Source organism: Gallinula chloropus (genome assembly GCF_964237585.1).
Source record: "Gallinula chloropus genome assembly, chromosome: 6".
In the NCBI taxonomy this organism is placed as follows: Eukaryota; Metazoa; Chordata; class Aves; order Gruiformes; family Rallidae; genus Gallinula; species Gallinula chloropus.
In genome coordinates, this window is record NC_140091.1 from 15940965 (window position 1) to 15954888 (window position 13924).

Below are 13924 nucleotides of genomic sequence, written 5' to 3' on the forward strand. Positions count from 1 at the left end.
CAAAATAGAATATGTAGTCTAAATGCCCTAAACATTTTCTGTGCTTCAACACAATAAAATATTGAAATGGAATTTTAAAATACATAGCCATTACAAACCAAATCTAATAAAATGCTTAAGCATTGGTCAAATTCAGCCTTCAAACAGACACAAAACCACAAAGTCAATCATTGCTTTTGGCTCACATACCTTTATATAAGGATAATAATGAATGTTTGTACTTAAGGTCTAATTTTTCTTAATATAGGACTGAGGTATCTATTATCTTATATATAACTTAAAAATAAAATCAATGCTTTTGTTTATACAAAGCTGCTTTGTAGCTTTATTGGTTCTGAAGGTGGCAGGGAAAGAAACTTCAAATGTTCCATATGCCTAAAGGGCTGAAGAAAATACATTGGTCAAAAGGAGGAACTACACTACAACAGGTGGTGTCCTGGGCTCGAAATATTGAGAAGATAAACCACATTGAACTGTGAGAGGTTTATGAAGGAGTGTAGTGTTTAGACTTTCAGAACTTTGGTAATGTCATTTATGTCTTCCAGAAAGGTAGAGTGTTACTGCATCTAACCCATTTAAAAGCTGTAAGACTCAACATTACCTAAAGGGCGCTGCCTGTGAACGTGGTTTGTTTTGAGGATAAACGATAGGTTGTAAACAGATACATTTATGCTATAGTTGTTCCAAAAGAGTTAGATGTGGTACTTTTGAAAACAAAAACAACAACAAAATCCCACCCCAAACCAAAACGGCAAAGACATTTTGTGTAGTTACTGCACCTGCCTGCCAGGGTAACCGACTGCCCCAGTGTTGCCAGCCACTCCTGGAATTCCCTAAGTGGAAAAAGAGGTTGGGGGGTGGAGGGAAGGAAAGAAACAATAAACCAGATTCAATGTTGTGTTTTGGAGTTCGCTTGTTTTGTCATTTCTCTTTTAACCCCTAGTCTTATGACACAGCTTAAGCTTAAGAAAAGATTGCTTTTTAAGGAAGCTACATAGCAACACCCTAAACTTCAGTCATCATACATAAGTAACTCCAATTTCAGTTACATGTTCTTTAAAAAGCATTACAAGAAGAAAGCATTATTTTGTGGAATACAGCACTGCATCCCTCACTACCATAATAAAAATATAGATGTTATTTCTAAAACGTAATTGAAGACGACTGCAGGAGATTGATCCTTATAATGAGGTAACTGCACTGGTCTTAGCTGCATTTGAACAATACATTAAATGTTTCATTAAAGAAGAATCCTTGTGTCCTTACAAAACCTAATTTTTCTTTCTTCCAGAATCAGGTAAATATAGCACTGGATTAGCCGTGAACATACAGAACTTCTCCCCATCTTCTTCTTCCTAGTAAAATCCAAAAGTAATTTTTGTTGTTGCTTTATTACTTAACATCTGTGAACCTGTTTATTTCTGGAAAAATGTGCTTTCTGAAATGGTGCCAAATGCCATGGCCCCATCACTGAGACATAGGAAGCTCCACCTACCCTCTATTCATTTCATTTTATTTTAAATAAGCCAAGTCCATAAATTGGATGGTCTCCCAGTCTGACCATTCCACCCACTGTCATCTGTCAGTGTTACCATAGCAATGGATCAGGACTTCCTCTCTGAGCTGTTCAGAGCTGATTTATGTGAAAAAGCAGTCTTAGGAAGCAGAGCTAAGAAGAGCAGATGCAAAATGCAGTTGCAGTATTTTTTCTTTAAACGAGCTGCCATAGAGCCGATTCTGTCACTGGCTTTCAACTGGTAGTGATTCGTCATTTGACAGATGTTTTGTCATGGAACTAGGATCTGTGATCTCCTATTTTGGCTCAGATGTACCTCAAAACATGTGTATATGAAAAAAAACTAAAAAAGCGGTAGAATCATTACATTTACATTTTCTTTTTTAGAGCTTTCCTTTGTAACCAGCTGCTCGTGGAGTTCCATAATTCACAAATTCAGATGAGCACCTGTCCTTGCAGCGCAAGCTTCTAAAAACTACAAACACAGGTAGGTGCTGGTCTAACTCATCACCTTCACCAGTCAGGCCTGAAAATACCAACAATAAGAACTACATGTAAAACAGAACCTTTCAGCCAAAGTGCTCTCTTACAAGTTAGTGTATTTTCTTCATGATAATAATGAAGTAAAATATTTATAGCAGCAGTAGGAGAACGCTGAGATATCAAACAGTTGCACATCGCCAGCTTTCACGTTCTTGAACATGGATCACCCTTGAAGGAACTTGCATGCTTGCCTGCATTAACCATGAGCAGAATTACTTTTTAATGCAAGCTTCACTTTTTCCCCTCTGAAGTAACTAGTTACTTTTCACCTGCAGCTTCTAAGATTGAGATGCTTTTCTCCTGTTGTTAATAATGACTTTTTTTTACTGGCTCTCTCCCACTGCTAAGTAACAGTCATCACAGAAAAATCCCTGTGGACAGCCTATAATAAAAATCACCACTCATTCAGCTAAGATGTGTGTTTAAAGCCCATTAAAGAAACAGATGATGTTTATGAGTTTTCAAATCTCTTCAGGTTTCTATCATTTGTTACCATCACCATCTCCCTTTTGAAGTCATTGAAAATGATGCTTCCATCTACTCTGCCATTGGGAGCCTTGTTAATGGTAAGACGACATATCCACAATCAGAGGTCTTCGAAATGTACTTTCAGATTGCTACTTAAACTGACATGGAAGCATGAAAAAACACTAAATACCCTTTTCTTTTTCTACACGCTCAGATATGTAAAAATACATTAAATCAGTAGAGGGTTTGAGACAATTTGAACTGTATGTCTAAAGAATTTTATACCACCTCTGGCAAGACAGTGAGGTAGTTGAACAAAAAAACCTCGTCTTTTCCATTTAATTTAGACCACTTTTTACCACACTTATCTCTTAAAAAAAACCCCTAAATTCTTGGTCAACAATCAAATATTTGCTTAAGCAGTCAGAAATTTACATTGATTGTTTATATTGAACAGTTATGTTGGATTATACGTTCTTCTGTTGTGCTTCTTCTATCCTCAATCATTCATGTTCATAGCACAATGCCCTTTCATCACTTACCTGCTCACCCCGGGGCCCTCGCAGTCCCAGATAACCCTTAAGACCCTGCAAGTAGAGAAACATATATGTAAAAAACACAGTTAAATACACAAAATGGAGCTCTTTTCTGACTCAAATTTCCCTTTATCAAGAAAAAAAAATCCAACCTTGTTTGCCTGCAGCATTAGTGTGGTTTACATCTAGCATCTTGTATGACAGCTGAGTTAAAGAAAGGGAGTAAAAAACCTTTGTGGTAGTTTAGACAATTTCAAGACATCATCATGGCTAAAGACAGTTCCAGACTTGTACTCTTTTAAAGAAATGGAGGCACAGCATGCTGTCCCATACACTGCAGGAGTCACTACAGGAGGAGTCACTGCAGACATACTTAAACTGCTGAAGCTTGAGAACTGGATTAAGTATAGTGCATTTCCCCATCCCAAATCCTTACCACTACATGCCCTTGCTGAACAAGGCAGTTCAGTGGAGAGGTATAAGTAGAAGGCCATCCCATACTATTCTAGGTCACTCTCAGGAAAGACCTTCCAGGACACATGATACCTCTTCTTAAAATGAACTAGAACACGTTTCAGCCCTTACACTATGGAATTTGTAACAGTAATGATACTAGCCCATGCCTCATTCCAGAGACCTTCCTTGTGGAATCATGAAACTGTCAAACTTTACTCCCTGCACACTGACCATTTCATGCACATTTTAGATCTTTAAGAAAAACAAAGAATTAAAAGCAGAGCTGGAACCTGCCATCTGCACCAGTACACTTGAAAGGGGAAATTTCTCCTTGGATGTCTTTACACTATACTAAACATACCAAAACAAGCTGGCCTAAAAGGGAGGCTGTAACAGTTGCATGATTGATGCAGAAGCCAAGTATCTGGTCTCCACATCCCTCACAAGAGAGGTACTGTGAATACGCAAGTTCCAAAAGCTGCAGCATGAAAGAGAAGGACCAAAGCAATCCTTATTCTGGATAGAAATCTATCACAAAATTGGCCTCAAAGACATTGACTGAGTAGCAGGAGTGTCTTGGCTGATGTCAAACATCTGGCTGCCTTACAGCATGATGATACTTATTAGTCAGTTGCGATTTGAGATCCACTGTAATAAGGAGGAATTCTGCAACTGATTTCATCAGATCTGGTATTCCAAACTTTTGCATAAATTTCTGCATGACCACAAGAGTATTTCTGTATTAAATTAATTTTATTATCATATACAAAATTAAAAGATGGAATGATTCTGCATTGTGATAATTTTAGATACTAATTATATCTGTCAGGCTTCAAAATTTGCCATTTTGCTGTTCTAGGCTTGTTTGAGGAATCTAAAACATGCAAAAGAGATGTATTCATCAAGAAACCCAAAGGCCTCATTTTCTCAAAACCCGACGCAGCAGGTGTATCCCTTCACTTTGTTAATCACACACAGGGCATTACCAGAGGAAACTGCTCTGAACTCGTATTTTAGAGTACTGTGTCCATATTCTTATTAGGAGTTAACACAGCCTTAACTCATTCTAACTCACTGCCTGGGAATGAAGTTAAACCATGCTAAAATGAATACAAGTCCAAAGGGACACTTTTTACATAGGGGTTTCCTTTCCTGTGACTTTGCTAATCCTCTTAACATTTTTAAAGTTTTTTATTAGTTTGGGTTTGTATCCTTGAGTGTACCCATATTAAATGAGATCCAGGTTATTCCGAACAACCAAAATGAAAGTAAACAAGAAAAATATAAGTTCACATACACTGTTTTCAAAATTAAATACCTCCCAATTTCTAATGAAGATTAATTCTCCAGTCTAAAAGCTCAGTGTGGAAGACAAAGGTTTGAAGCTCCCAATTACAGTATCTGACTTCAAGAACAATGCAAAAAACACAGCAAGTTACAAGAATACTTTGGTCTGCGTGATACACAAGTCCTTACTGCTTATAAGTATGACTTCATGGCAAGTTTAAGTGTCTGAGATCTACCATATGCCTTGCACAGAGGGATCCAGACTGAGTGAAGCCTGTGTATAGCAAAATGATGTTAAATCATAACAGCAAGGACTCTTCAAGCCAAGTCTTTCTACTTACTGGTGCTCATTGTGTATAATTAGCTGGGATAAGTCTAACATACAAACAGACTTCCACACGCTGTCACATGAGCCTTTGCAATGCTTACTTATCAGCTCCATGTTGTCACCACATGGCAGCCAGCTTTGAAAAATCTCATTGGCAAATGGTTTGAATGGTTTGGGTTTGGTATTTCCCGCCTCCCACCCCCCCCCTCCCTGCTCCATTTTACCTTGTTTGCTGGGGTTTATTAACACAACTAAGATATCATCTAGGGTCTTGTAGCCAAAGTATCCTAAGGAACAAATGTATTTCTACATGCTTTATCTTTTTTTGTCAGTGATAAAACGGACCTTTTCTCCACCTAATTCAGTAGAGAAGTTTCTCTCACAGAGTTGAAGTTTTCTCCCACTTGAGGGAGAAGGAGAAGCAGTGGGAGACACTTGGTAGCTTAGCATTGACATCACCACAAGTACAGCTTTAAATTTATCTGCCTTACCCTTTACAACATACAAAAGCAAAGACAAAGGAAATACAGAGCCCTTCTCAGGTTGCAACCAAGCTTTGTTCTCCAACTTGTCTTACCATATTATACCTTAGTATGTGAATTTTATCAGGACTTTATAGATCCTGATTCCTGTGATTTACTGTTAAACACATACTGGGGAACACAGCTAGCTCAAGTATTGCAGCCAATATTTTTAAAAAAATCTTTTCCAGTGTAATTGTAAAGTACCTGCAACCACAGAGGCACTGCAGTCATTTTAATGTATTGGCATCATCCCAGGCAAGGTAATGCCTGGGAGTGCTGTCCTTTGGCTGACAGTCTGCCCCCAGTACTCTGGGGCTAGCAGAGACAAGGACTGGCCTGTCTGTACAGTGAAATAGGTCCTTCTCAGGAAAAGGATGGGGCTTCTGCTCTGTGAGGTCTCTGGACTGATATAAGGAAAATTTTGAGTGCTGATTTAAAGCTGGCCCTGTCAAGACAGGTCTAGATAGGAGAAAAGCACTTTCTTCAAACCAACCCTCATCTCCTGACATTGCTTCTCTGCTTCAAAAGATGCCAGACACAAACAGGCCTCTGGACGCTTCATAAACATGCAATTTTCTGTTCTTATGCTTGAACAAATTTGGAGCCCGACCCCTAGCAAAACTCGGCTTTTTATAGCATGCACTACAGGCATGAGAAATATGTCATATTTTATATGCAACCACAAGGACGCGTACTCCAACACATGGCATGTAATGAAAAATAAAGTCAATCACAATAATCTGTTCCCAGTGCCCTAATTATTAACATACGCTTGTTTTATTATCTCACTAAAAAAGCCCTGACGAGTCTCAGCTTTATGAAAAGAAACATAATTTTCTAGTTCTAATCCAAAACAGTAGTTTACTAGTGCTGTTCTATTGTATCGATGGCTTTAAAATATCTTTTTATTTTTGTGTGTGTGGGGTGGAGGGATAACAAAGTCTTTCCAAGAAACTCTTCTTACGTGATCTCAGATATTCAGAAAAATATAACTGAAAGCACTTGAAATATGGCTTCTCAAAGTCATTCTAGAAAAAAAAGAAAAAGAAAAAGAGTGCTTGCCTCAAACTTCCACAACATTGTATTTTTTGCGTATAAGCACCAAATAACATTGCACCTAAGTTCCAAACCAGGCAAATTCTGATTTGGAAACTTGTTAAAGGTCTGTTTCTCCAGAGCCACCCTGGAGACTCCCTCAGTCTGCTGTGCTCATTTTAAGGCTGTCTCCTTTCTGTTTTGACATCCTTCATGTTCCCTTCCCAAAACGACTAGCCTGCCTTGTGCTTTTCTTTGTGCATAGGACTTCCATCATTTGATATGTTTCTTAAATGCAGCGTGTGGCACCTGACATTTCTCATATTAAAAAATATTGCATTACATAGCACCCAAAATTGGAACTTATTCCACACATTTGGAAAAAAGCAAGTAATTCAGAAATACTGAGTACATGGTCCCATGGAGATTTTTCTATATTAGAGATTACACGACACAGAAAAAAGAACATTGGATACAAAAATGGCTGCGTCTTGCAGGCAAGCCGACCATCCCTACTACCTATTCTGTTTGAGCAGGGGAATGCTATGCCTTTTTAAGGACACCAACATAAGCAGCTGTGATTTACATTCTTTTGTGATGATCTCACTTGCTTTAATTGCAAGGGAGGGTTTTGCAGGGACAGCCCTGGGAGGCTGACATACAGGTGGTCACAGGACCAAGCACAGGTCTAACACCCTTCCATTTCCTCTTGACCACTATCTACCCAGCTGCTAGCCATGGATTTCAGCCAGGCAGGGTTACATGAAAGTGACAACAGAACCTTACCTTCTGGCCTTTGATCCCAGGTGGGCCTGGAAAGCCTATGGGGCCTGGATCACCCTGTCCAACAAAAACATCCAGCATCACTCCACTGGAAAAGGACACATGGCTAGAAACATATAGGACTTCATATCTTCTCTACAATCTCGGACATTTGGTATGAAGTAGAAACTAATCTTTTATCAGACATAGATTATTTGTTGCTTTGTTGGGGTTTTTTTGGGGGGAAGAAAGTTGAAAAGGCAACAGTTCCTTAACTGTCAAACCCTGGCTGGAACAGATCACCACCTCACACCATTTCCCCTTTTAGCCAGCATAAATGGGAGTGAAGAAGCTATGCAATTCTTGACGAAACTCTTCCCTCAGAAGTGAGTGGTTTTGCCTCTAATATGTATTTTAAACTATTACTTTTTATTGCTTGTGTTACTGTTACGCCAGTAATCCCAAACCAGGAATCAGGACACTGGCATGTGCTGCATAAAATATGGTGTAAATCTAATCTGTGTAGAAGAGAAAATGATGGATACAGATAAAGGTGTTATGGTGGGATATAGCTATTCTCATTCAAGTTCTTTAAACCTTGCTATTTTGAGAATTTGAGCATCTCAAATGCCAGGGAGCTGGAAAAAGATGCATTTTCTTATACTTGCTCCAGTTCTTCTTTCCTTGCTTAGGTCTGACAGGGGAGATGCGCTCTTTCAGAATTAGTGCCAAAATTCAGCGAGTCAAAGACTTGAATCCTGGAAGTCAGTTAGCAAATCAAATTCAAGTCTTTTACTTTGGGTGAGCAAATTGGACTTGGGTGAAAAATTAAGATCCTGGAATAGTGAGAACAAAAAAAATGTCTATCCATCCTGTATTTTGGGATTATAGATGCTTTCTACGTGTATTAAGTGCAGGTGATACCTATACATGAGTGGGCTTTAGGCTATTCCGTGGCAGCTTGGGCTCATGACAAAGCTGGAGTTTCAGGCGAACACATAAAAACTCACAACACCGGGATTAGATTGCCATAAACAAAAGGTGGTTATCTGAAAGTAATGTGACTATTCCTACAAAACCTGCACCTCAATTTCTCCTCAGTGCAGCAACAGACATTTCTGAATTTTGCTCGGCAATCCTTTAACACTGAAAATACATATTTGTGAATTTTAGGGTTTGATAAAATGCACACATTAAAAAAATGTTATCTTATATATTGATCAGCAGCTAGTAAACAATATCTGCTAATGCTTGCCTCATTAATGAGGGGAGCCCTGGTCCCCTACGGTGTTTTGTACTTAGCACAAATGCTCCACTACCAACTCAACTACCAGAAAATGCTCTTAACGAAACTTAGCATAAGTACAAGATATTCTAAATAGTATGGTGTAGGCTAGCACATTAATATACAAACATGCAATTACATTTTTAGCATTATCACATTGATTTAATGGTTTCATACATAACCAGTAGTTTTGCAATATAAAAATTAAACAGTCACAGGCTTTTAAGCCCACGGTTTCTATGAAGAACCATTTTAAACATTAAAGCTTCAAATGTCAGTCTCACATGATTAAGTGTCAAAATAACACCAGTAAAGACAAAATATTGTGCTGTTATAACAAGACTTTAACAAAAGAACAGGACAGACAAAACATTTCTGTATAATTAAGGAAATGTTACCTTTTCCCCTCGTTTTGCTCGTCCTGGAGAGACTCCTGGGTCTCCTTTAGGGCCCTGTTACAGAGAAATTAAGTTCATTAATATCACCAGGAGGAGACCATTTACTAGTATATGTGTAAACTTTTACTCTGTTACAGCAAGAGATAGGGTAAGCGCTCATATAAAATGTACTTTTCTTAGGGATTTGCACTCTCATAACTTTTTCAGTCAAGAACTACAAGAAAAAAACCAAGAGTGTGAGTTCACATGAAAATGAGATTTACATTTTTCTAGATTTCATAATGGCACAATGATATCTGCTAAGAATATTTTATTGGCAAATCTGGGCAGGATTGCAGCACACATCAGCTGAAATGCTCTCCCCGTATCTCCACTGCTTCAGGGCACCAACTATTCCCTGAACACAGTGCAAGATTACCAGGCTCCATTACTGCATCCATTGTAACCTTGTCCAGGCTCCCCCAAGTATCTGCCCCATGAAGCACAGACACCATGGCTGGGAAGGACAGAGCTGCAAACAACACATAGCAAAGGCCTCTGTTCACTTGTGAGTTACTTCCCAGCAGATGATACAGCTTGTCATTCTTGGCCAGGAATAGCTGTTTGCATCTGAGCCCATGCAGCAGAAACAGGAAGGATGCTGCCACATTGATCTCTCCTATTTCAAATCTCCATTGCTGGAGCCTGCCACCACATGATGCTATCATACACAGGCAGCTTTGTCACCACAGATCTGTGCCCCTCAGTCAAGTGTCCTGTCCTTATAGCAGGAGTCACCAGCAAATGGCACCTCCCTGGAAAGCCCTGGGGGAACTGTAAACTGCTTCCTGCTGCCAACCTGGGGGGTTCCTAGAAACAGAGGCTGAAAGCACATTCACACACTCAGAACTGAAAATAAAGTAACTGAGAAGTAAAGGGAAAACCCTTTGGTCTAATTCATACTAAAAGCTGCTTGCAAAAGGCACGGTAGCATGTCACTGACCTGTTCATATGAACGGCATGGGTTACAACAGTGCTCTTGCTGTCAGAGATTGAGAGTATCACTGGGTGCTACAAGCATCAAGACCTACCTACTCTCCTCTCTCAAAAATATGCTTCATGTAACTCACTACAAATAAATTTACCCCACAGCAGCACTAAATTAAAGATGCTACGTGTTCTTTATTGAAAGAGCACTAAATCTGGGGAAACGGCTGGTTAGACATCGCCAGCAACTCTACTTTCAGGGCCCACACTGGATGCTTGGATGGACGTAGAAGACAAGCAGCATGAGGCTTCCCAATGGCCAGCCATTTCACACCTCCAAGAGTCCTTGCTCTTCCTTGGAACACTGCAGGACCTGACCCTTCAGCCTTCCCTCTCCATGTCAGATTTATACCCATGAGGCCACTTGAGAAACTGACCCTGTTGAATACTAATGCAAGCCTGAAAATATGGCAAAATGAATCTGTTGTGTTAAATTGATGTGTCACGTAACAGCAAACACTGTTCTTTGGCATGGCAGGAGTTATCTGAACATTTTCCACCTGATTTACCTTTTGGAAGGTAAATATTCTTTGAACAACTCGAATCTGTCTTCTGTTTCCATTTTCCAATGAGGACATATTGAACTAAGAGTTGTAATAAACTGAGATCAGTTCTTGGTTATTTAAGACATGAGCCTTCTGATAACTTGTTCATTGCCTTCCCCTCATAAGCATAATTAATTCCTCCTTGGTTTTTAGATTAAAACCAAACAGCCATAGTTATGCATGGCCTTCAGTTGTGAATTATCAACACCTCACCACTAGGTCCTTCTAACACTACAGTGTAGTTTGAACAGTACTGAAATCCACAAACTAGATTTTCTTCACTGATCTGTTTTTCAGAGCTTCAGGAATACAGCCAAAACTCATGAATACTTTTAAATTATACTAAAAGATGCCCACATATTTTTTATTTAAAAGAAACGTTTCAGAAGATATTTCTACTGAAAGGATAATTTGTAATCTAACAAAAATTACTAAGATCCTAATAATGTTCCCACATGTATATTTTTATATATGAAAACAATTCCTTTAGTCTTAAAATCATGTAGACAGCTCCAGAAGTAGTCAGAATTATGATCCCTTGAAGGGGGAAAATGCATTATAAGACAAATCCTAGCATTAAATGCTCACGATTTTTTTCCTAGTGATGTATTCTAATATACAGCCTGCATAAATATTGTAAAAACTAATCCTGACTCTCTATAGTTTGTTAAGATCTAGGTAAGAACAAAAAGCGCACAAACAAAATGGAGTCACTTGGTTTTACAGCATTTTACACTGAAAGCTTTAATAAAATTCTTTTTAAGTCCTCGAGCAGTTCGTAACACCTGTCATGACAGGTCAGATTCCTGCCATCAGGAATTGTACTAAAGCAAATCACGGTTGCTGCTGTTTTTTTCATAACATATCTATCAAATTGTTGAAAGTAAATATGAGTTGAAGGCATTCTGCAACTGCACAAATCTGTCAAATCTATTTAAAGGACCTTTGTTGCACATGTTTGAAGGACTTTATCTGAGCTTCCAGTCTACTATTTTTGCTTTGATTTCAAGTATCAAATTGATAAATCTTCATAAAATTATTCTAGCATATTAAGCAAGTGATAATATCTGAAATATTGGAATATTGAATTATCAAAGGTTGAGCATTGACAAAAAATGAGAGGCATTTATAGAGTGTAACAGTCTATTTTTATTTATTTTTGTTTAAAAAAATAAAATAGCAAGGGAAAAGGTTACAGCAATTAAATGTTTATCCTTACTTAGATTTCAGTCTATCAAAGAGGCTGAGTGGATTTTCAAGAACTCTTTTGGGAAGTACAGGCTACTCACATGGATAACAGCTTCCAGGACATCATTCTGCACACAAAAGGATTTGTTTTTTTTCCTCTGAATAAACTGTTATTTTGTTTTGATTTCAAGTTCAACGTGATGGATTACACTTAATTATAATATGTTTATATTAATAGTCTCTGTAAACCAAAGAAGGCCAATTGCTGCTATTACAGCAAACAATTCTGGGGCTTCCAGAAAGCTGTTAAGAAGTTCATGTACTTACATGGCAACGTGGGTAAATTAACTCACCTTCGGACCTGGCAATCCTGGCAAACCTGGATTACCATGTGGTCCTGGAATACCCTACAAAAGAACAAAATAAAAGAATTTTAAAAGGATGAGATTATTCAGTGCTTCATTGAACAAGAATGAACAGTTTGCTGAAAATCATTTTACTGCATCATTGATGCTTTTAGAAGCACTGGATGGGATTTTCAAAGGATTCTGAAGAAATAAAACACGCACATGTCCCCCAAAAATGTAAGTACTTCCCTTACTTTAAAAAAAATAAATCTGTTTCTATTATCTTCAAGTAATTCTTAACAGGTATTTGGCACACTGTCACTGCAATATCACTCTCCAGCTACAAAACTTGGAGGCAAGGGAAGGAAAAAAAAAAAAAAAGAAAAAAATCAGAAAAATTGGATTCTAAAGTACCCAGCTCTACACTGCCAACTGGTGAAAACCTAACCCTGCTAAATCAGCAACAAAGCTTTTTGAATTCACTAAGACCAAAGTTCTACCCAAGCAATTAATCCAACACCCAAAAACGTCAATGATCCTTTTCATCTCTCATACATTCAGTGGTCTGAGACTAACTCAAGTTTTTCCCTCGCTGAATTTACTGATTATACCTTGCAGTAACACTGAAAGCTCTATCTGTTAGGAGCTCCTTCTCGCTAAGGATAGCGTTGACATAACTCCACAGAAACATTACTGGCGTGCTCTCAGAGAGTAACTGGCACACTGGCAGCTCTGGAGGCACCTTAAGGGACTTAGGAGAAAGGAAACACATAGAAAGTGCCAAGGTAGCTTCAGTGCTGAAGTGTCTCTGAACTTTTGCCGCTTGCAATATTACCATCTTGGGGAACAGTACTGCAACACAGAGGTACAAAGTTATCCTTGTGATATGAGAAGTGTCAGAGGCATTTCACCTCCTCACCAACTAATTCTGAAATTGCTGAAACTTAGTTCTCGAGAATAATCATAAACCAAAAAACTTCGCTTAACTCTCAGATGGACTTCTTCGCTATAGAATTAGAGTGTGCAACGCCAGTTTTTACTGGAAATCTAGCCATTAATCAGGCATTGACACCATGCCCAAAGTGTCCAACCCACGTGAATCTCATGATCAGGTCTGGACACACACCCAAGAGATGCTGAAGAAGGCCTGGGCAGTGCAGCTCTGCACTCTGCTGCTTCCCTCCAACACCTCCAGTCATGTTTCAGGATCACAAGTGGCAGCTCATGTAAGGAACACACAAGTTGCAGGGCAGATTGATGCAAAGTTCATCGAATTTACCAACAGGGTTTTATTTGCTTTATGGATCAAAAAACTTCCTCTATCTTACCATGGATCTTAATTAGCTGTGCGCAATACAAATGAATTCAGGAAAGTAAACTAAAGGGTCCTGCTATTTAAAAAAAAAATTCTTTGGTCAAATGGTTTTATAGGCTTTCTTGGTACATATAAATACATATTTTCAACTCAGAACTACTGGTAAATATTCACCTTGGATGAATTTCCAAGAACCTTTCCATGTCTTTTTCAGACATCCTATCATAAGCTGTCTTCTCACATTAGAAAGCATATGCTGCTCAATAATTAATCCAGAAAACTCACAGTACAGCACCATGCTGTTAAGTACTCTGCACCTGTAAAGAGACCTGCAGGAAAAAAAACCCGCAAACGAAAATCCAAGC

At 38.6% G+C, this 13924-nt stretch overlaps 1 protein-coding gene across 1 annotated transcript in view; it reads right to left on the bottom strand.

Moving 5' to 3' along the window:
- COL24A1 (collagen type XXIV alpha 1 chain) overlaps positions 1-13924 on the bottom strand; it is a gene marked incomplete at its 5' end in the record, with an annotated part of 134767 nt that overhangs the window by 98203 nt on the left and 22640 nt on the right. Inside the window, 5 exons of the mRNA XM_084266162.1 lie at positions 780-833; positions 3070-3114; positions 7480-7533; positions 9139-9192; positions 12251-12304. Coding sequence (XP_084122288.1) covers positions 780-833; positions 3070-3114; positions 7480-7533; positions 9139-9192; positions 12251-12304 — 261 coding nt within the window. The remainder of the gene's footprint in view (positions 1-779; positions 834-3069; positions 3115-7479; positions 7534-9138; positions 9193-12250; positions 12305-13924) is intronic.